The 24,283-nt window shown below is 40.0% G+C and overlaps 1 protein-coding gene across 20 annotated transcripts in view; it reads right to left on the reverse strand.

Moving 5' to 3' along the window:
• Nucleotides 1–24,283, reverse strand: part of epb41l2 (erythrocyte membrane protein band 4.1 like 2) — a 54,048-nt gene that overhangs the window by 11,283 nt on the left and 18,482 nt on the right. For 12 of the 20 annotated variants that reach the window (XM_063494858.1, XM_063494859.1, XM_063494869.1 and 9 more), the window contains exons 2-16: nt 22,068–22,306; nt 21,712–21,897; nt 19,905–20,156; nt 17,220–17,324; nt 17,018–17,060; nt 14,026–14,101; nt 12,491–12,587; nt 12,197–12,321; nt 11,128–11,215; nt 8,801–8,953; nt 8,596–8,693; nt 8,017–8,189; nt 7,097–7,182; nt 3,193–3,243; nt 2,993–3,028 (exon numbers count right to left, since the gene is read on the reverse strand). In XM_063494858.1, coding sequence (XP_063350928.1) covers nt 2,993–3,028; nt 3,193–3,243; nt 7,097–7,182; nt 8,017–8,189; nt 8,596–8,693; nt 8,801–8,953; nt 11,128–11,215; nt 12,197–12,321; nt 12,491–12,587; nt 14,026–14,101; nt 17,018–17,060; nt 17,220–17,324; nt 19,905–20,156; nt 21,712–21,897; nt 22,068–22,292 — 1,794 coding nt within the window. In that variant the 5' untranslated portion in view covers nt 22,293–22,306. The other 8 variants (XM_063494863.1, XM_063494856.1, XM_063494868.1 and 5 more) reach the window with 4 other exon arrangements.

The raw sequence follows: 24,283 nt of genomic DNA on the forward strand, positions 1-24,283 counted from the left end.
TTTCACAATTGGTGCATGGCGGCTGATTACTTATGAATTACAGCAAGCTGCAGTGAAACAAGGCCCACCATCTTGTAAGGACTTTTCCCTTAAAACAGACCAGGAACGGCAGGCTGCAGAGCATGGAGCTGGTAGTGCTAGTCTGCCTCTCTCTTACCCTTTATTCCTATCTGACTGCTTACTTATTATTAGTTTATTTGTTTAGTTTAGTATTAGTTTTCACTTTTCCATTTGACTTTAATGTCATTAGTAATAGTTGTTTTGTTACACATCAGGTATCTTTTCCACCAGGTCTGCCTCCATCTGTTCCTCATCTCATTCACACAAGCATGGAGACATTTCATGAAATTGAGACAAATTAGACAAATTTTCTTAATGTACTGAGAAGGCTGCAGGATTTAATCCAACACAGAGACACTGGCACAACATACTGAGGAGAAAAATACTTGTTCAGTCTGCTCTAACCACGTTTAACGTTTCAGCTAACACTGATTAGTGTGTAGACTACTCTAGTGCAATGGATCACTATCAGCCCCATGCTTCACACACAGGTTTTGTTGTTTTAGTATGTTATCACACCACAGATCACTTGACTTTTTGGCAGCCAATCACCAGAAAACAGGAAGAAAGCTCCTCGTGTGTGTTAGGGAGGCTGGATTAGTCAGGTTAGACGCAGCTGCCTGGCAATAATCAAACTTTCTGACCAATCGAGAATCCAGAATACAACAAGATAAAATTTTAAAAACTGCAATCAACATGCACAGAGCATGCATTTAAGTCACCATCAGTCCGATTCACAGAGCAGCCATTGTGAACACTCAGTCAGGGAAATTTTCTGCAAGAGCCCATTTCTGCTGTACTGTTGTGCAGATACAAAACTGAGGTTTCTGACACAACTTCAACTAATTCAAAGGAGCATGGAGAAGAATAAAGGTCTAAAGAGGCTGATGTTGCTGTTGTGCACATACGCAAATGTTTTCAGTGTTTAGTTGGGGATTATATCCATCAAGAACACCCTTAATCTCATCTTTATCCCTCAGACAACATTGGCTACAAGCATAACCATCACATAATACTTGGTTAGATGAATTCAAACTGTTGAGGACTACTGAGAATCAAATAACGGCTAAATGTTGTAAACAATCTCAATAGTGCATTTAAGGCTCATTTTCTCATTGCGTTGTCCCAGGACTCAGTGACCAGATAAAAAATTAAATATTTGGCCATTACAACAGTAACATTACATTACAACAGTAAGCTAAGTGAGGGAAATAAAAATAAAACAAGACTTTTAGAGGAGAAAAAAAAATCTGTATTTTGTAATGCTGTCAGTGTCATCAACGCATTAGCTCGTTAACGCCGTGCAGCCCCACACACGGGGCGATTATAAAAATAAAGATTATTATTTAATACAAATGTTAAAAATATGTATTTATTTAAAGTCTTTCTTCATGTGGCAAAGGTTTCCAACTCAAACATCATAAGGACCAAATTTTTTATTAAGACTGTGAGTTAACTATCAACACAAAGTGTTGTTTCTAATGCAATATAATTTTTTACATTCCGACTAATATTACAGTAATTTAAAAGACCAAATCTGAAACTAACAACGAGAAAATGAAAGGACAAAAACTGCACAAAACTACAACTATTGTATGAAATGTGTGATCAGTCTTGCGGTTTCTTGTAGCTTGTTTTAGCATCCACTGCTGACAGATAAAGAAAGCAAGCTCTTTTTTTGTAAAACAGAGACCCTACAAACTCAAGAGCTGTGGAAACTACATTATCGAGCTGAAAGATGCCAAATATCTGAGTTGAATTGGGACAAATTAGGTGATGACTTGTGAGTTTTTCGCATGTAGAAATGTTGATTGGACTCTTGTTTAGGTGACATTTGTGTTTTATCACAAAAACAGTGAAATTTCCAAGTTGAGCTGTTCAAAGGAGCTGCCATGTGAATTAGGACAACTAGCACTGAAATGTTTTCAACTTTCCAAGATCGTAACTGTTTATGTTGGAACTGAGTACAGAGTTGATTAACAAACATACACACACACAAACACATGCGGGCATGCACGCAGAGCCTGAGAGTGCGAGAGGGCAGCAGTCTTGTACAGTATAGTTGTAGATCTGATGGCGTCAGAATACACAGAAACATGTAGGTCTCATTTTCAGCCATCGGACAATACCAGTACCAACCTCCAACATTAAATTACTGTGCCTCACATAAATATTGTCCCCATGCACTCTCAACGAACTCTGGAAGGCAGACATACAGCACACAATGAAAAAAATAATAATTAATTCAAAAGAAATTAATAAATGTATGGTGAAAATTCAGTGCATAAATAAAATAAAACAAAACTAACAGAATGAAAACAACAAAAAAATTACATATAACCAAAAAAAAAAGTGAGATGTTGACACCAAAAACGTCCCAAATGTCTCGGGTGAACGTTGGATGATGGGTACAAGCACAAATGTTTTCATTTTGGTATTCCTCATGAATGTGACAGTTGTTGATACTCGTACCCATGGTAAACATGCAAAATCCAAAGCATTCAAAACACCAACAGATGTTCACACAAACCATCAAAACCACACTGCGCTTTCAGGAAAACTCATAAATAACGAAAAGAACCTCAGGTGCAAACCAGAAACCAGACTGAAACTGTAAGCCACAACAGAGCATCTGAAAGTGAAAACAGTTGGGTGAAAGTGCCCAGATCTATTTTTAAGAGTCAAACCCAATCTGGAATTCAAATGTAGAGCATGAGGTATAATTTTAAATTAATGCAACATGAGTCAATAACTTTTTTTAAGGTTATAAAATTCCAGATTTGGTTCTTGTTTAAAAAAGAAATCCCAAACTACCTCCACAGATTCAAGTCAGGGCAACTTCACCCTGGGAAAAGAATAAACCCAACCAGTAAACCAACCCACACGGGCCACAGGCCAATGCACAACCAAATAACCAATAAGATGAATGAACCTGAGGGGGGCCAAGTTCACTGGATCCAGGTGAGTGCTGGTGAGGTAAAGTCGAGGAGACAATAAGGACAGGTTTGCTCCATTGCAACATAAAACCAATGTTGTAAACACTTCACACTAGCTATTAGCTGCATAATGTCAATTTATTCTGATCTCTTTAATATTTGCAAAGCATGCTGGGTAAAGACAGGCCTTACAGACCTGGGAGGGCATGGCCTCTGCATCGCCAGGGCTTACGTCCACCACCGTAACCTTCAGTGTCGTAGTCATGGTGATAGTAGTCAGGACAAAATGAAGGAGGCAAGGGCACGAAGAAAGAAAAGAGTGAAATGGATGATGGGAAAAGCTATTTTCTTCCACAGCAACCTTTAGTGTTAGGGAGTACTGCTGGTCATGTGACCTTAGCACCAAACCCATTGGAACAGTAACAGGAAAGGATGCTGAGTTGGCCAAGATCTGGAGACAGAAGGTGCTACTAACTGCTTACAGTGTGTGTATACTTCTATCATATGATTGAAAGGCAGCCTTATATTTACAGCTTTACGTTTACATTTAGCTGCATAATGAGTTCAAAGTCCAAAACAGTGAAACTGTTAAAGGTTTACCAGATGGCTACTACAGAAACACTAGAAGAGTTTTGTCTAAAATGACTTGATCAGTGCAGAGAGGTAGAGGACAGAGTGCTGAACGTCAGGGATCAGGGCAGGTGTAACACTGTTTAGTCTTAATGTTTATTACGTATTATACACAAACGCAATAAGCTGCAGGTGCTATAGGCATCTGGAGGCAACTGTATGTACAATTCTAACATGTGATTAACTATTAGTTACTCAGCATCACCCTTTCTATGCAAAACTACGCAACTGAAAATAACTTTTAAAAATAATCCAATATGCCTTAAAAGCGCACATATGTAATTTATATAATTACGCCACCACATCTGATTAGAGGGACATTAAGCAGTTTTATATTACACAGAGCAACCACAACAGAGCTCTACAATTAATAACCTCTAATCGCCGCTACTCTGACAATGATCTGAACATCACTAATCATTACCGTTGCCTTTTTTAGTCTCTCTGCTTTCCTCTCAATTTCTGTACATTATTTTAAACTCTTAATAAAGTGACCTTTTCTCTATATTGGCAATGTACATATTTGTCTCTGTGCTATACATTTTTAATGTCTTCTCACTGTCTTACTCTTAATTTAAGCTTATTCTACTCTGTTTCTTCAAACAATACACTGGGGTTTGCAGGGTACGGAATTAAGAGGTAGAAAAAAATATATATCAGCTAGAGGAAGTGCTGGTGGGGGAAATGAACAAAAGGAGGTGACAGACATCGTATGCATTCAAAAAAGAGGTCAAACACAAAGTGAGGGAGTGGAATATGGGCCAGGAGGTGTATACATGTTGCTTTTATGCAGCTGGATCACACATCTCTTGCATCCAGGTGGCCTCTGTATTAGTGCGGTGCCTGATGCGAGGAGGCGTGTGTGTTGGTGTGAGAGGAGAAGCCTGCCTGTTGAAAACAGAGCTCAACTGATTCTCAGACTGATCATCGGGCCCGTCATCGAGAAACACTGGCAAAGCGGTTTTTCTTTGACTGGAGACAACTTTCTCCAAGTAGCACAGGGTCAGACCGAGGGGTGTGGCTAAAATCAGGGCTAAGACTACAGACTGGCTTGCTGTCAGCATCACTGCCAGGAGGAAGACGACTAACAGGCAAGGCAGAAACAGAGGGGAGGGATTCAGGAGGTAGCGATGTACAGATGCAATGAGGTTAGAGCAAGAGAAGGCAGGGAGAGAGGCGCAAGATGGAAAAGAAAAGGGGCGAGCAGGGAGAGAGGAGAGGGAAGCAATGGTTGAGAGTATTGATGGATGGAGAGAAGATATGTTGGGTAAACTCAATTGAGCTGGACGAGAACATAAAGCAGCAACTGTATTACTGATCTTTGGAGGAAGGTGCTGGGTAAGAAATGCTACCAAATGAGTCCATCTAAATGTCAAAATGTTAAGGATTTGATCTAATTTGGACATAATCATATTGGAGACTCTATAATTCCAGGCAGTGATGGTGCAAATATTTAATTTTGGAACCCACTTAGACATCATCATGAACAAAGCAGGAGAAAAAAGGTGCAGTTTCTTCATTAATCTTGAAAATGCACCTGTGGCCAGACACATGTTTCCATTTCCTGAAACGGAGAGAAAGCCAAAGACAAAAGAAACGTATTTAACCACACCCTTCAGAGAGAACCAGCTTCGCCAGTTTAGCAGTCCAGCTGTTGCTCTGGTTTGAGCCTGGCAGCCCTCCACAGATTTCAAAATCTCTGAGGGGCATGTTTGGGAGGATGATGGGTTTTGTGCGAGCTGCTCAAGATCTGCTAACTGCTGATCAGTGAAGAGGGACAGGGTGTTTGAGGGGAGGGTCCACAGCGTGTGTGCCGAGTCCACGTCGTCGATACGATCTTCATCTTCGGAGATATCTGAAAGGACGTGGTCAAGCTCGGAGATGGAGTCGAGGGAGGGTGGGATGGATGAGAGTGAGGATGATGAGGAGAAGGAGAGGGGGAACATGAAGATTGACTGATGGAGAGGGAAGAATTAAAGGAAGACACAAGAGGAGAGGAAGAAAAAGCAGGAAATGAGGGAGGGCACAATATGACAAGAGAGCCAGAGAGTGGATAGATGGGTGAGATCAAACAACGGCGAATACACACACCCACAAAGTGAAGGAGCAAGCCATGAAGAAATGAAAATTAAATGACAAATCAAAATAATTGAGTGCAAAAATTAAAATTATTCAGATTTCATAAAATGGCAGCAACAAGTGGCAACATGCAAGAGAGGTGTGAGAACGGCAAAATAAAGAAATAAACATTTTAAAAAGGGAGTGTGTGAAAGAAAAAAGAGAGGGAAAGAGACAAAACATTAGTCAGTGAACAACACGCCACAATCGCTTACAAGTGAACATAGCAGGGTAGAGCATAGGTGCAGAAAACAGTAGGCACAGGTGCTGGCAGAAAAAGTATCAACAGGGTGTGTCACCACTGAAAGGGCTAAGACAGGTGCCAAGTCCAGAGTGCTGGGATGTGAGCGAGGGTAAGGAGGAGACAGGGGGAGAGTGAGGAAAGGGAGCTGGAACAGGAGGCATGCACAGCAGCACACAGCAGTAATCTGTGTATACTCATATATTGTTCAGAGACGGGCTCGGGTTAGTAGTGAGCACTATGAATGAGAGGGAAACAGCTCCTCAGTAGAGGACAGCAGTTAGGCCAATAGAGCAAAATGCTGGACTACTTGAAAAGCTGCTCTGTTAAGACTTGTTGTAGTTGATAAGAAAACCATTAAAAATATGAGACTGAAGACATGAGGCTTTCTTCGTTTTGTTGGTTTATGTACCTCTACCACTCCTGTATACATTCACATTTTGTGGAGGCAAATTAATAGCTGTCCTCTGGCCTTAGATAAGGTTGATATCGCAGTGTCTCAGTAGTCACTTATTCCTGATCACTAAATGGACAAAGAAAAATCGATTTGAATTTGTAGCTGTAGATTGCAGTGAAAACCGTTGAAAAAGGCACAACTCTCGACTTTAATTGATCGAGCCCACTTGCATATGAAATGAGTACCGGGGGACATGTAGAGTAGAAATAACAGACTTTGTTCACCTGCCACGGTTAAGAAGTCGTCGTCATCAGACACACATACAGAGTGGATGAGACTCGCCACAAATTATCAACAGTGATGCGTAAATGGTTATGTTTACACATGATTAACTTCTAGTGTCACAGTTTTGCAAACCCGGAAAAGAAAATACACATATTCATCGTTTCACAAAAACATAAAGCAAGCAAACACTGCTATCTTACAACAGTAACAAGAAACAGCAGAAACTGTCTCTGGATTTATAGCTCTCAGTACATACTGTATTTCTATTTGATATAACACAGACCGTTTCCATGGGACAACATAGACTCATTGGTATAAATTAAAAAAATAACCTAAAAGACTAGAACTGAGCTACACACATTATATTTTTATCTCATATTACTAGTCTTGTACCTGCAAATGCTACATCTGATTTATGAACATACACACCTTTGAGTCAGAGTGGAGCTCCAGGTGAGGCTCGCGTCCGTTCTCAGCTGATTCCCTGCCAGCCTCAGTTATGCTGATCATTGGTGCTACGCAATCAGAAACAAAAGAAACGACAATCACAGTTATGCAAGTTTTCAATAAGTAAATAACTATAACAAGTAAATAATTGCTAAAAAAAATAATAAAAGCTTTATTAAAAAGCTTTATTTTATTTAAAAAAATAAATAAAACAAAATCAAAAACGTGTAGTAGAGTAAATGCACCAAAATAAACTCAAGTATAAAACATCAAGTTGCAGTAGAATAATGTACCCAGCAGGGGGCAATATCAGCTAACAGTATAACCACATGTTAAACAGGGGTGCACAGTTGCATGAATTGGAATCTGGGAATCTTGAACCCCTCCATAACAAAGCAGAACAAAACAAATGTGTAGGCAAAGAAGGTAAAGCCAAAACCACATCACAGTTCTATAGACATAGAGAACATGCTGGTTTTATTACAGTTCTACATGAGATTACTACAGTTATTTTTAAATCTGATGTTAATGACGACTTTTGTGCTGACAAAATGTGAAGAATCGGCGTTTTCCTCTTCACTCTGCTGTTCTGTTGTAAGTTTTCATACTTTTGGATCCAAAGAACATTTATTCTTTTCAGCTCTTTCTTTCTTTCTCCCTCTCTGTCTCTCACTGTGTGACAGGAAACATATGCTCCAGCTATTTCCTGTATCTGCTCAGGCATCGAGCATTTACCATCAGTACAAACACAGACATGCACATGACCCTGCGCAATGCCTAAATCCATGACCCTACTTCCATCTGCCCCTCATTCCTTCCATCTGTCCATTCATTCGACGTAGTTCAGAATGAAGCTGAAATATCAAATATGCCTCACTTTCAGTTGCATTCATGTGTGTTACCTCCATCCAAACTGCGGCTGATGCGTTTTGATGACGTGCGTTCAAAGCTGGGTGCCGGTCGGTCTATGAGGGAACTGGCCATGCGGGTTTGGGCCTGAGTTCGCCCGCTGTAACGAAACTTTGAGCCCAGAGTCAAAAAGCGGGCCTTGGTAGGAGCCTCCGGTGCATTTAACCTAGTGACAAAAAGAGAGATGGAGAGCGATGAGGTGGTACTGGAGAGAAACATGACTTTTAAAGCTTATTCAGATTAATTTATTTTGCAATGAAACACTGATCATCACATTTATAAGTCTATGGGTAAGGAAAGCAAAATGCTTCCAGGCAACTCCTCCTTGAACAGGATATGAAAGAAATACTCAAGCATCTCTACAAACACAAACACAGACATGCAGATGTGCAAACACGCAAAGCAAACACGGGCATCAGGCTTATCTATATGGGTGTTTTTGCTGTGTCTAAGGCAACAAATACGCACTTTGAGATACGCTTTCTTCACACACTTCCTGGGAAGATGCACAGCTTTTTTTCAAGCAAAATAACACAAGTGACTCCACAGGCACTATGGATGCATCAGTCTACCTGAAGAAACTGTGATTCTCCACACAGACTTTCCACAGCCTTTTGGCAGCTCGGTGATTCTGGAGTTTGAATCCCACTGTACTCTCAAACTGCTCCGTCTATCAATCACAATATCAGTGAGAAAAAAATGTTTTCTTAACAGTAAAAAGGGCACATTAATAAAATAAATAGCTTAGGTAAACCAAATTCGTGTGTGCATACATACCTCTCCTGGTCTGATTTTAATGTAGAAGTTGTTCCTCTTGTATGAAATCTTGAGTATTTTGGGCCAAGCAAAGCGATTTATCCGAAGCCTGTCTTTATAGACTAAGAGTCCGTTGGCACACACACCAAGCATGATGTCCACACCCTCTGAATCCTGTGAGGATACAAATATGCATAACATATATTAATTTGATTAATTATTTGTTGTAAACACCATCTATTTATCCAAGCCAGATCATACTGTGCATGGATTGATTTTTAAAGTAGACTGTTTAAGGTCACCATTACCACACACACAAACAGTGCCACTCATTACAACAGTAACGCATTTGGCTGGCAGACTAACACACTGACAAAGCTTTTAAGGCTCCCAGACCATCTGCTAATGGTATTGATTACAGTAGTGAAGTAACACAGGAAAAGTCTGTTGTACTAATGGAGAATGCAATATGCGGATAATGGACAGTTTTATCAGGACACATGCACACAAACATCACATGGCCTTGCCATGCTATTAGCTGCTCATCGATCTTTGACCTTGCGCTGCAGCTACATTCAAATATTTTGGCTGGTTACACTGACAGAGGGAATGTTAAAGCAAACTAGAAAAAGTTGCATTTCCTGCGAAAATGCAGTGTAAATGCCTTGTAGTGGAATCTGCTGAAAACAGCAGAAGTAAAACTATGTGCTGAAAGGAGGTGAAGAAACTGAAAATTATGCTGAAAATAGGTGAAGAAACAGAAATTTTTGCTGAAAAGAGGTGAAAAGCCAAAAACTCTACTGAAAAGGGGTGAAGAAGCTAAAATTTGTGCTGAAAAGAGGTGAAAAAGAAAACTGTCTGCTGAAAGGAAATGTTGCCATGAGCTAGGTTTGAACCCAGGCCTCCTGGTCTCAAGGCTGCTACTCATCTCACTGAGCCAAACTGGTTGTCAGGTAACTGAAAAAAAGGTGAAAAAGCTGAAAATTCTGCTGAAAAGAGGTGAACTTTTTGAACTTTCTGTTAAAAAGAGATGAAGAAACAGAAAATTGTACTGAAAAGAGGTGAAGAAACTGAAATTTGTGCTGAAAAGATGTGAAACTGTTGAACTTTCTGCAAAAAGGAGATGAAAAAAATGAAAATTCCGCTGAAAACAGGCCAAGGAGCTGAAAATTCTGCTGAAAAGAGATGAAGAAACAGAAGATTCTGCTGAAAAGAGGTGAAGAAACTGACATTTGAGCTGAAAACAGGTGAAAAAGCTGAACTTTCTGCTGAAAGGAGGTGAAGAAGCTGAAAATTCTGATGAAAAGAGCAGAAGAGGCTGAGATTTGTGCTGATAAGAGGTGAAAACGCTGAACCTGCTGAAAAGAGGCAGAACAACCTGGTTCTGCTCAATTTCAGTCCACCAATCAAAGGTACTGCTTCTGTCTGCTTCATCAGGCTGTGTACTTGTATGTATTTCTGGCATGGAGCATTAACAAGAAGCTGAAGTCCATATTAGAAAAGAGGCTAAAATCATAAAACTTTGCAGAATTGTAATAAATTAGCACTATAGATTACTGGTCTGTGATAGTGTATTAATTTGTAATGAAAAAAAAAAAGTTGAACAAGGTGGGATCGAATCAAATGCATCTCTCTTTAGTGTCCATCTTTTCCTTTTCACAGCTAAAGTGATGAATTCCCTGAAATACTATTACTCAGTGTGTGTTACATTTGTGCTTTTAAAATGTTTTGACATCCAGTATTTGAAACAGTTCCTTTGTGGGCCCTGGGGATTCTGAGACTTGTGCAACAAATTACCGACACAGGACAGAAATAGATCGACTCCCTGAATTCCCACATCTTTGGTATGCCATAAAAAATAAATAAATAAATAAATAAAAAAGGAAAAAAGATTTTCCGCATTTTAAAGGCTCTCTCTGCTTTGCAAAAAGTGGAGCATGCCCCTTTCAAGTATTTGTCCCCATCTCACTCTGGCCTTATTTCTGTTCTCCATTTATTTCCCCTTCTCAATCTCTCATCCTTCCTTTCTATCTATAAGACTCTCTCATTTTTCTGCCTATACTGCATAAAGACACACAAACATACTCAGACAAACATGAAAACATGCACGCAGTACACTGATGACCTGCTATCCCAGTGAGAAACACTGGCTGTTCCCATGGTAATGGCCTCCCCGAGTGTTTGCACAGCTGACACACACACACACACACACACACACACACACACACACACACACACACACACACACACACCAGGCCCACCAGCACCCTCTCCCTACATCAAAGAAACTGCTCAGCCACAGATGTTGACAACAATGGAGAGGACAGGGTTCATTCATTTATTCATACCTTAGCGTGGTGCAGGTCCACGCCGTACATGGACAGCTTCTTGGCATTTTCAAGAAACTGGGTGTCGGCCTGTGCTGGTGTCATTCCCCTGAAAAGCAAAGAAAAGGCTCAGTTAATTCAAAATGCTCACATTTCTATATAGTGAAAATTTTCTGCTTAAATGGGATTATAGCAAGTATTTTTTTTTATTCTAATTTTAACTTAAATGTACCGTTGTACCGCTTAAATGTACCGTTAAGACTCGAATCAAACTTACAAATGTAGAAGTCTTTGTTTATGAAAATAGTCTCTTAATGCCTTCCAATAGCTACACTACAGAGTTCTTTATTGCGTATGTGAAATGTTTGAATATGAAAATCGGTTCTTATCCTTACCAGCCCTCCACTGTAGCAGTTCAGACACACTGAGCATAAATTTTACTCTAACATTGTAAAAAAGGGAAAAAAAATTAAATAAAAAATAAGAACAACAACAAAAATAAAAACACTACTTCATCTCTTTTTACTCTATTAAAAATGTTATGATGTAATGAGGACAGATAACATGAGCCTACAATCTGACTATGTTATCAAACTTCTACTGCTGCTACTTACTCTTGTTAGGTTTAGATAACCCCTGTTCCTAATCAGCTGTTCTGGTTAGCTAGCTCCACCTCGCAAATTGACAGGACTGGTTCCATAGGCTGTCTGAATCTGTGTATTAGAGATTAAAGCACTGCAGATCTACAGTGTTCAGCCAAGGCCTTCACTCTCTTTTACTCTAATGATAAGCAAAGTCAAATATTATCACAAGCCATTTTAACATAGCTTTTCTACCCAACAGCAGTCTGTGTGACAATCCACACACAGTTGGTATAAGGTCTTATTTCGATTACCCTCAGGTGGATTATTATCACTTTTACATGACAGACACTGTAAAACTGCTCTACGCTACGCAACGGAAGCTCCCTTGTACAAATCTGTGTGATGTCCAGTTGTGCAAATATAAATAGGAAATATAATTTTTTAAAGCACAGCTGGAGACACATAAAACCCATATACAATACACTCAAAAGAACTTCCTAACTGACCTGTGGGACTTGTAGAGCTCAAGAATCTTCTCCTCCATTTCTTTGTTCTGATTTGGTGCGAAGGTCAACTGACTAATGAAGTCCAGAGGGCGAGGCTGGTCAGGTTCATAGTCGCCAATTTCTGCCTGTTAAAAACAAAGAACAACAGCAAAAAAAGAATAAGAACTTATGCACGAATTGGCTTTTTCCAAAAAAGACAGTTACGTATCCACCGGCTGCACATCACACACATGTGCATGTAAACGCAGATAAATAAATACACAGCATCAAAGTATATAATTACACATGCTGTACCTGCAGCGTGTATGAGCCCAGCAGAGCGTGAGTTACAAATGAGCAAGGCAGCCGTCCAGAAGCCACATCTTCACGGAGCTGCAGACACAAAAGGTACCTACAAAAGAAGAAAGGGGGCAAACAAGGACGGATTACATGTTGAAACCAAGTCAAGTATAAACAAGAACAAAACTTGTTCAAAGCTTTTTCTTTGGTTTCCTTTGAAGTGGAAGCACCTCTATTGTTCACAATAATAATAAAGACATCCGTGCAGCCAAACTGCCTGTGCTTCTTTTAAGCCTGAGAATAAGATCCTCTGGTATGGATTAAATTTCTTTGATGTTTGCACAACTGCTGTTATACTTATCTATCATAATGTTTATATTTGTAGTTACTGACTTGTCTAGCAGCCGTGTGGACTTAAACAGTGTAAGCTGTCCCCTCGATTAACCCTCTGGTCATGAATCCATTATCTAATGAAACGTCACTTCAAACAACCCAAAGACCCAAGGTTTTATTCTGCCTATTGAAAATGTCTTTCAAAGTCACTTTAAGCAGGATGGACACTTGCTGACAGGGAGGCTTAAAGCTCAGTCATCAAGTTACACAGCTCCCTGTTAACTAGGCCAATATAATGTCCCAGGACAATACTGCATTTTTCCATTTTAATATGGCTAATTAGATAATTAATGAATAGAAAATAGGTATTGGATACAGTCTGTGGAAAATCCTGTGGAATACAACTAGTGGACTGCACTGATTAGCAATCTGACTGTTAAAACTTAACAGGAGCTCCTTATAAATTTGCAGACTTACAGAGCCAAAGAACATTTAGGACTTTTTGCAGCAGGTCAACAGCAGTGTGAGTGTGTCCTTGTTTAGCCTTTAAGTGCAACCATCAGAGAAGCTGTCCGCTCCATTAGACACAAACCTCAGTCTAAATGCTGTGTGCTTGAAGCATGCCTCTGTGCGTGTGTGCCTATGTATAAATGCAAAAAGAAATAACGTGCACAAAGCCAACTTTTTTTTGGCCTTGATAGTAGGGCCTAAATTTTTTGTATTTTGGTTCAATTTTCTACTTTGCTCTTATTTGATATGTGGCCAGATAAGTGCTTTGATACCAGAGCTGCCTCCCCCCCCCCCCCCCCCCATTTGTGATGTGTCATTTTAGTTATGTGTGATAGTGTGCTGGATTGTGGTGTTGGTGCTAGTTGCTATCCTGTGCTTTCTATTTCACTTTGCATGTTCATGCCCCTCAAGAAGCATCCCAGCATGAGTTAATCAAACTAAAACTAAGGACAGACAGAAGTCATCCCCTAAATGTCTGAAGGTCAAGCCAAAATATTAGTGTTTTTGGCACCCACTCTGAACCCAGAAACAGTAATAATTATGCTACTTTTTTTTATTTATGTTCAACACAAATAAAAAGTAATAAATTTAAGGGAAACACTGGGTGTTAGACCCTGATGTGTGTGTGTGTGTGTGTGTGTGTGTGTGTGTGTGTGTGTGTGTGTGTGTGTGTGTGTGTGTGTGTGTGTGTGTGTGTGTGTGTATACCTTGTAATGTCTTCAGTGAGGAGGGATGGGTCAGGAGGGTAGAACTTGACGTTGAATGCAAACTGCCAGTTGTTACCTGTACAAAGACAGGCAGAGAGATCATTATGTAGTAAAGCTAGACACATCCATCACCTTGTCATACTGTGGTTTTCTGTTGAAGCACACAAATTTCATTTCAGTTCTAATTTGTCTCCAGTCATCTCTTTTTATTTTTACAGATTAGAAAAGATCGCACCGTCTGGAAAAGTCGCATATCAGTGTAAAAACATTTCCTCCTCAAAGGTCATACATCGTAACAAACCCTTACATCTGAATATCTATCGAAGTAAGAGAAATGTCCAGGAGTAAGACTGACTCTGTATGTTCTCTTGGCAGCACTGAGTGCTTTAAAGGCGTTCTCTGACCATTTCATCCTTCAGCAGTCAACTTGTGCTCAGTTTTTCTTATGCAAACCATTTCTTTAAATTATTATTTCATAAAAGGGAAAACAAATTTTTCCTTTGCTTAAATTCCAGTGATGCTTATGTAGGAGTAACAAGAGAACCACAACATTGATTTGAACTTTCTTATCTACCTGAGGCCACCTGCTTATCATCTACACTCACTAGCTAATTTATTAGTGCAAGCTAATGCAATTCTCATTGCATTAACTGAACTGGCTCCAAACGTACTAAGATGGCAAACAATATCACCAGACTGAGGCATCCAAAACTGTATATTTGATTTTGGACAAAATCTGAACGCTGCCAAGTATCAACAGCCACACAAATGGGACAAGTTTACTGACTGGATTTTATCCAGAGTAGTGCTCTCTGCTTGATATTTTGCAACACTGATGTCAAAACTGAAAAGAAGAAAAAAAAATCTTCTCATTATTTCTCACAGTGAAACAGTTTAATTCTCAAAAGTCCTAATCCGAAACTTAAGGACTGAAAGTTTTACTTCTGGTTTTCTATTTGTGGTATCTGTTGCAATGGAAATCTTTTTACTTTAGACATCTGATTCTAGCCAGCTTCATATTCATGGGGGGACAAAGCTGTGTTTTTATTGGCTGAGACACATTAATGCACACGATGCCTCACCCACTTGGAGTAAAATGAATTTCCCTGTTTTTCCTTTTTCTTTTTTCTCCTTTGTAAATCTATCTGCACTTTCTGTAGCATTTTCTATTACATGCACTGTATCATGTTTTACTTTACTCTAGTAACCTTATAATATCTAATTTTCTCTCTCTGCAGTGTCATCCCTAAAAACCATGCACACCCACACAACACCCATACTGTTAAAGTAACCTGTACCGTAGGAAACACCCTTTTCATATGTTGAGTGTAACATCAAGCTTCCTATTTAAGGTTACTGACAAGCATTAAGAGCTGACCATTTAATTCTTCAGAAATTTGTAAGAATGTAGTTTAACTTTTTTTTACAAGGACTGCAGAGACAGCAACATTTGAAAATATTTCAAGAACACAGTTTAAAAAAATAAAAACAAAAACAAGAAACAGAAAAAGGTTCAGTTACAATGTTTAGATACCATCCCAGCATGCAGTGAAACAGAGTCACAGCTGAGTGTAAACTCCAGGCAGTTTAGAGCAGAGTTGTGCCAACCCTGTCATTTGCGTGGTGTTGTGTACGCACACAGGCAATATGAGTAACTCAAATGAACATCAGCCCACATGTACAGTCTCTCTCTCTCTCTCTGGCCATAAACATCCGTAGACAGCGGGAGAAACTCTGAGCACACAGCCAGATGCACAGCGCTCATCTACGAGCGACAGCCACACACACTTTGAACACACCCAGACATAACTACCTAACATGCACTAATTAAAAACATTTTATGTGCCTAAATGATATGTTCTCACTCTTAAAAGTGCAAATTCAAGTTTACGACAGTGTCTTAAAGCCTGTTTTGGTTATAGCGTAAAAAGGAGAAGTAAGAAATGGACACCAAACAAAAAGAAGTGAAGATTTTCAAAGATTTGTGACTTTCAGAGTTAAAGAGTCGCACTCTGAATCAGTCCATGTGACTGTGTCGACTGATCCAACCGGCATGACGATATGAAACAGCAGTGTCTGGGTCCATTAAAATGCTGCAGGAGGACTGAGTATTACTCAATCTGCAATACTTAGTAATACTCAATTATGGCAAGCAATGTGCCACAAAAAATATATATTTTATATGCCCTTTACTTGGTTGCTTTCATCACCCCCAAGGCATTACTACTGAATGACCAAGAAAAAGGTTGACCTGGCATTACTTCGTTGTCCACCACCCCAGTAAAACCAATTACAAATCAATGTCAACTTTAAATGTTAGATTTAGGTGGATATGATAGAGAAATGCTAGTACAAAACTGTATCTAAAAAATTAACTAACAAGGAAATAACACCAAATGAAAGTTCTTTTAACTGAAAAAAAAAATGCGATGACAAACTACAGAAGCTGTGACTTGATGAGCTGATCTCTAGTTTGTCGTTAAGCTTCTCACTAAACTATAGACGCTGTCACAAATAGGGCATATTGTCCACTATCACAGACATACTGCATGCATGCAGTTATAAAACAAAGCTTTATACCCTTCGCTGCTCCGTACCACACCCTTAATGGCTGTCAGTCAACAAAAGATGAGATCCAACACCTCAGCCCCCTTTGATAAATGAACAACAGTCAATAAAGAGGTCAATAAATAATAAAGTAGAGCGATCACACCCTGGTAACCTCTGCCAGGGTGCCAGACTGCTGCTGTTTGGTCTCAAATATCTCTGCTGCCTTTGTTTGACTTAATTGTGATGCAGTTTGTTTTTCTTTTGATATGTGGACACTTGTCCCATTTTACTAGCTCAATATTTTATTCATTGCCTTTTGGCTGACATACTAACAAAGATGCTTTTTTTCTAACAACCAAAGCCATCTTGTGTCATTAAGGCAGCATGAAAGAGAAGCACGGACGGACTTGCATGTCTTTATGTCAGCGTCCAGAAAACTTACTGCGTATCTGTCTTTTAATTTCTTTAGTGGGGTCCAACCAACACTAGAATGAGAAGGGAACAAGAGAAAAGAGAAAAAGAAGACTGTTACCTTCTGCCATATATACTGCACAATATCAAAGCATCCATGTCTGCGGTTTCCTCATGAGGACATTATTAACTTATTTGTTACACCCTGAGTATGTGTGTCTATGGATACAAACCTTCTGGTCATGGTTATCCTTGTATGTCAAGCCAAAGTAGTCTTTTTCCAGTAGATTAAGGTGCTCACACACCTTAAAGAATAAGTACTGACCCTTGGCACGTTTCTGCAAAGAAACAAAACATTATATTTATTTTATTATTATAACTGCTGCTATTAAAACAATATTATAAACCACTATAATATTTCCAGCTTCTTCCCCAAAATGTTTCAAACATCAAGCTTTAAGCTTATGAAATATTCCTGGAACCACACGGGACCCCTGATTAAGTTCAAAACCTTTACACTATGGCAAAATGAGACACTTGTAAAATTCCTGTCCACAGCTCTCTCACTCTCAGAGTCTCTCTTTTCCTTGTGTTTCATTATTGGTTTACACGCTCTCTCTCAGTCTCACCATCTGGACCACACATTCCTTTAAAAGTCCAAAAAAAGTGTTAGCGATAAAATCCTCCAGACTCAGCTATGACAATGACATTTAGCACACATCCATGCTTGCATGCGCAAGCGTGCGCACACACACACACACACACACACACACACACACGCAACCTTTAGGCAGACAAAAGGTCAGACAGAAAGAGGGTGGACAGCTGGGGAAAAAATGATGGGAAAGAATGAAATAATCAAATAACGCTTGTTTCTTTTCAGTTAGTCAGCCTCAGTGTAACACTGGTGCACAGACTGAGTGCTATTCGGCAGACAGACATATAGACCGGGCAGGGAGCGTGGTGAGAGTGAAAGGAAGGGGATGAAAGAGTGCATTTTTCTTCTTGTTCTGGGACGGCTGAAAACATCTGCGGTATTTTCCTAGACTCCGTCAAACACATGCGCAACGCACACACAACTCTGAGAACGTGGCCTTTTAGAGTTCCTGAGTCTGCACCAGAGTGCCTTCAAGCAAGGCACTGGCTGAGGTCAACTGAAATATCAACAGGCAGTCATATAGATTATGTATTTAGTTTATGTAAATGGGATTAGAGCCACAGTCATTTAAAAGAAGATGAATTACCTGTTTGTTTCTTGCTGCTCAAACATATTTCTAACTCAGTGTTAAAAACTGAAACATCTGTACCTAATGAAATGCTATGAAACACTACAAACCATGTGATGCTAAAATCCTGCTGAAACCAACATTAAGTAAAATTCTTAGAATCGGCATTAAGCCCATGTGACACTAAGACTCCCCCTTTGAAACACTCAACAAAGTCAGAAAATGTCTGGCTAGAGTTTTTATTCAGTGGTCTACAACTAATAAAATATGCATTAAGTTATTACTCAGGGATAAATTTGATGCCAGGGGTTAATAAATAGGACAGATGGATGATGGAAGAATGGACAGGGAGTGTGTGTGTGTGTGTGTGTGTGTGTGTGTGTGTGTGTGTGTGTGTGTGTGTGTGTGTGTGTGTGTGTGTGTGTGTGTGTGTGTGTGTTGGAGGCCTGCTGGGCAAAACAGAAAATTTAATCTCTGGAATGCATTGTGCATCTCTCCCTCTCGCGATCCTAACTATGCCAGCATGTAGAGGGAGGCATGGATGGATATGTGTGTGAGTGTGTATGTGTGTGCGTGTGCATTATAGGACAATAGCAGTTAGTTGCCATATCAGCGTTATCTCTTGTGAAACAAAGCAGCTTCTATTCAAACAAGCGCACTCTCTCACTGGCACGCTGCTGGGCGTTGCCATACTGTAGATTAGGATGCAGGTTTGCCACATGGAGGCTACCGACAAAGCCCTCAAGCCAAATGGGAAAATGTTGGCAAGGGAAATGGTCAGCGCTCTGTTCAGGGGTCGTTGAACCAAAGATTTAAGCGTTAACAGCTCCAGTGGTTCTGCACAGTGGCTATTCTGAGCAGCTTCCCGCTGAATGTGAGAGAGTGTGTGAATGTGAGGAGAGGAACGGCTAAAAAATGTGCATGCCTTTGGGTGAACATGTTATTAACCATCATTTTTAGTATTAAAAACTAGCAAAATACAAAAAACTCCTCTCTTACCCAACAGAAACACTATAAGGCTGATGCACATGTGATGTATCTGTAATGAATATGTCCAACTGTGCACGTAGGGGGTCTAAGACACGTGCTTGTTAGGGAGGAACAGATGCCGAAAACTAATCTGTGAGACCCCATAATCTGGTGGGAGTGTGTGCGTACGTGCATGTGTTTTAGTCCCCAGGCAAGCCCCTGCAGCTCGCTCTGCTTTGCGATGCATTTATCCCTCTGAACTACACCCTGAACAATGTGAGTGGGTGCTTCTGCCATTACTGCACACTGAGTCAGGAAGTTAAATACTCAAACGCACAGGCACACACTGACGTGCACACACACTAGATCTTACATCCTATTAGCGATTACATCATTGACAAACTGGCACTCACGTGACGCACATAAGAACATGAGATGGACAATGTGTCGACCTGTTCTGTCAACAACTGGAGGAACCTCCTTACATCACAGAAACAAACAACATTTCGAAGGACAGTATTCAAAGGAAGTATTCAAGCAAGAAACTGCTGATAGATATAGAAATGTGTGAGAAATCTTGTACTATGACAGGCAAACCCTTAGAATATTAAAGTGGAAACACTATATTTGCAGCCATAACATACCATCTTGATCTCACATAGTTACACTAGCCATGTTTTACACTGTGGTTGTATTGGTCTATGAATTTTATCACAGTCTTACCTCCACCTCGCAGGTGAAGTCAGTCCCATCCAGGAGGGTCACGTGACACACCACCAACTTCATCTTGTTCTTTCTCACTAGACGAAGAGGAGACTGGAAAATGGAGGTCTGGCCTTCTCCTGCCTCCCCTTCAGCCTCCACTGCTCCCTCCTTCTCCTTCGTCTCCTCCTCTGCTCCTTCTCCCTCTGTTGTCTCCTTGGTCTCTTCTGGACTTTTCTCTGCACTCTCTTCCACCTTCTCTTCCTTGGCAGGCTAACGGGGTTTGCAAGAAATAAATAACCAAACTTGAAATCTTCTTAAAAACATAAAAAATATCTTCATTACTTGTTGAGACCAAACTGTTTTCTTTCCGCGTGTAATTCCCCCTCTAGTCTGAATTTGCTCATAGAAAAGGCAGGCGTTTCTTTTGGCTTGATCACTGAAATGTTGATGTCACTGGGTGGGCCTGGGTGGCTTAATGTGATCAGTGGACGCAAGAGTCCATGTGTGTGCATGTGCACGAGGGAGAAAGGAGTTTCTGTGTGTGTGTGTGTGTATGCTCAAGTGTTTCTTTGTTGCTCTGGTAATTTAACAGCATTTTTAAGCAGTTTGCTGTAAACTGTCAATACACATCAACACTGTCTGAACATTGTGGAAAATGTCACATCTCATTGTTGGGTTTCTTACCATCTGTGTTTACCACAATATGTGGCTGGTTAACAAAAGCAGAATGCTGTTGGGGAACTTTAATCACTCTGACCACTAAAGAATATGTTACAGGGTACAATAATACTGACACTGGTCTTGTAGTCTGTCTAGTGTTTCCATGAGGGTTTGTAAATGACTATACTGATTTTTAATTTATTTACCACAGGCATAAGGAGACTGAAATGCAAAGCCATTCACTCAGCCCATCAGGTAAAGTACACACAATTCCCTGGTACAGACATGTATTCTGTTATTAGCGACGCAACTGCTGCAGGATACTTTTACTCCCATTTCATAGGTCTTCTTCTCTGACATAAAACAAGGTTGATACTAAAAGTCTGAATATAACATGTTACCTAAACTTTGTTTCCACTGACACTGTGCCAATGAGCTGATGTAGAGCTGTAAAGAACGTAGAGCTCATACCAGATTTTTAGCACCATTGTTTTTTAGTGGAAAAAATCCATACAGAATACCGATACAGGAATAACAAATATCAATATTTTATTAAATAAACTAAAAAACTCTGGGAATACTCATCTCATCTCATGAATCACCATCCTGAGATAACATTAGTCGAGCAAACTGACATTAAATCGGTCCAACTGAAAAACCATCCGACACTGGGGAAACTTGGCCTGACAAAGCTACCTCTCTATCAACCATATATCAAAATGTTAAAAATCCCAATAATATCATATCATGAGTGAAGTGCTGTGATAATATTTTATCATGGCCGGTCTGGTGATTTCCACCTCTAGTGGAACTGTGTTGAAACCATTACTGACTTGGCAGAAAACACGTATTAGTCAGATGTAGAAGTGGTGACAGACAGATTATGTTCCTTTGGACATAACCAAGGATTCTTCATCTTTTCTTCAGTTTGCATGCTATATAGATATCTGAGTGTTATTGAGCTTTTCATCTGACAGAAAGAGATTTTGGAGGAAGCAGGCATAGTTTAAAAAAATTAAAAAATAAGCTTAACCATTTTTTAAGGGATGTTTATATTTCTTTTTCTGAAATCACCATTATAACCTGACAGTACTAGACATCTTGTTTTCTGACTCTACTTTAAAGCATATGCTATGGAGTGGTGTAGTGAACCCGTGAGCAGTACCTCAGTGTCTGCACTGGCGTTGGAATGAGTTTCTGCTTCGTTTTCCTTCACTTGCTCAGACTTGACTTCCTCCTTCTCTTCTACTTCCTCAGCGTGACCGTTCACTTCTGGGGCAGGCCCTTCCTCTTCCTGTGTCACCTCGCTAACAGGTTCCTCTGTAGGGGGGGCCTCCTTCGTTGGGGAGGTCTTAGCAAAAAACCCAAATAAACCCAGACTTTTAAAATCTAACATAAAAGTTCATTAATTCACCAGCAGTTACAATGAGCCTGAAAAACGATTGTTGCTAAATAATTTAAGTAAAATTCCCTACAGAGTTGTGACAATATAACATAACAACAGTGTGAACCCAGTTTCACCTGGCTTTGAGACTTCTGCTTCTTAAGCCATGTTGGCAGGTATCGAGATATTCCTTTGCCTTCCTTCCCCTCTTTTTCCTTCACCTTTGCTTTTTCCTTCTCCTCTACTTCAGCGTTTGCTACTTCCTGGGAATCTTCCGTAGCCTTCTCCGATTGGTCGGGCTCAGCGGCTGACTCCTCAGCTTTCTCCTTCACCTCCGTCTCAGAGCCTGCTTCTGTCGTCATGGTGACAAATCAACCTGCAGCAAAAGTGACAGCGATGAAAGAGCGTTGAGTTAAAGTTTTAAAAGCAACACATTAAACAGATACTTTCACAATAAATAGATCTTTAGTTTTAGTTTACTGGCTATGCCTTGCATTATACAAATTTAATACATTACTGAAAAATTCTGAATAACCTGACTGAATTCAACCACTTATTTGGGCAAGAATATCAATTTTTCATGGCATGCAACATTTTCGTCATTTATAAATGAGCCACATGGTTCTGTGTTTCTTTTTCCTTTGAGAGGGATCAGTGCTTCTTCTACACTGGAGGTAAAACAGACTATAAAACAAAATAGCTCTTATGTCTGTAAACATGTCATAGGAAATAGAAAGGCTTGTATAACTTAGCCGATTTTGGCTCACAGCTGCTAATGAATGACATCAACTCTGTTTTTACACAAGTAAAGAAAAACACAAAGTTTGGGAAGTCATTATGCAACACAATAAGTTTCATCTGGGTCAACAGCTGGTTACAAACAATCACACAAACACACACACACACACACACACACACACACACACACACAGAAAGAGAAAGACGAATTTCTCAATTCCTTGTAATGTGAATCACTGGTTTTACCCTTCAGCTGTGGTCAGCACACACACTCGTCAACCCAAATATCTTTGGCAGACTGTCCACACACACCCTATCACAAAACAGACACTTTCATTTGTGGTGACGCAAATTTTGTTAATAACACTATGTGGCGATGACACAAACAGTGAGGACATGTTAAGGTCAGGAATGTGGAAATCCATCCACACAGGGTGCCTACCTGGCTGCACACACAGCCTCCTTTAATCTGTTTATACACAAGTAGCTTCAGGCTAAAAGCTAACCATAAATCAAGCACTACGAAGTCATCGTCATTCACTGTGCTTTCAGTTGTTTGAATCTTTCCCAGCCTATTTTCTCCATCACCCAGACTAGGCTTTCCTGGCCTCATTCCTATGATTCTATTATTCATTACATCGTCTGCATTTTATTTTGTGACCATCTTACCCGCTCTCCGTCTTTCTTTTTTCTGCCCTGCCACCTTCAATAAGAGAGGACGTGCACACGCGCACACCCACCCACCCACCCACCCACAGAGCACCAGTGGTGTGTAGGGAGGGGGCGGGAGTAAAAATAGAACAGGTCTCCTTACGCATGATCGGCTAATGAGGTAGGGAGGGGAGAAGGAGGTGTATGTGTAGCATGCAAACGTCAGAAAGGCTATAGACACTATGTTCCTGTGCAGACAGGTGAACAAAAGATTTTAAAAAATGTTCTTTTAAAATGCTGATATTACACAACAAAGTGATTTTTTTAATATTATCATTTATTGATAAGTGGGACTCATCTCCAAATCCATGTGTTTGACTTTTCCAGTGGTGAAGTACATTTATGAGATGGATTTTACACAAAAATAATACACAGATAGATACACAGTAAGATAAGTCAGTTTAAGCGCTGATAAACACAAATTTCTAATCAGCTACTCACATGGCAGTAAATTTAGGCATACAGACACTATCTGCTGAAGTTCAAGGTGAGCATCAGGAGCATCAGAATGGGTAAGAACGGTGATTGAAGTGGTTTGAATATTTCACAAACTGCTAATCTACTGGGATTTTCTCACACAACTATTTCTATGGTTTACAGAGAATGGTCATAGATTTAAAAAAAGAAAGGGGGGTGGCATTGTAGGTGAAAAGGTCATGTTGATATCAGAGGTCAGAGGAGAATGTTACATCTGCTTCAAGCTGATAGGAAGGCAAAGGTAACTCAAATTACCACTTAAATTACCACCGGGGTATGCAGACGAGCATCTCTGAATACACAACACATCGAACTTCGAAGCAGATGGGATACAGCAGCAGAAGAGCACACCAGGTGCAACTCCTGTCAAGGAATAACAGGAAATTTGCGCTACAACTTACATGGGCTCACCAAAATTGGACAACAT

Source organism: Pelmatolapia mariae, linkage group LG15, assembly GCF_036321145.2.
Source record: "Pelmatolapia mariae isolate MD_Pm_ZW linkage group LG15, Pm_UMD_F_2, whole genome shotgun sequence".
NCBI lineage: Eukaryota > Metazoa > Chordata > Actinopteri > Cichliformes > Cichlidae > Pelmatolapia > Pelmatolapia mariae.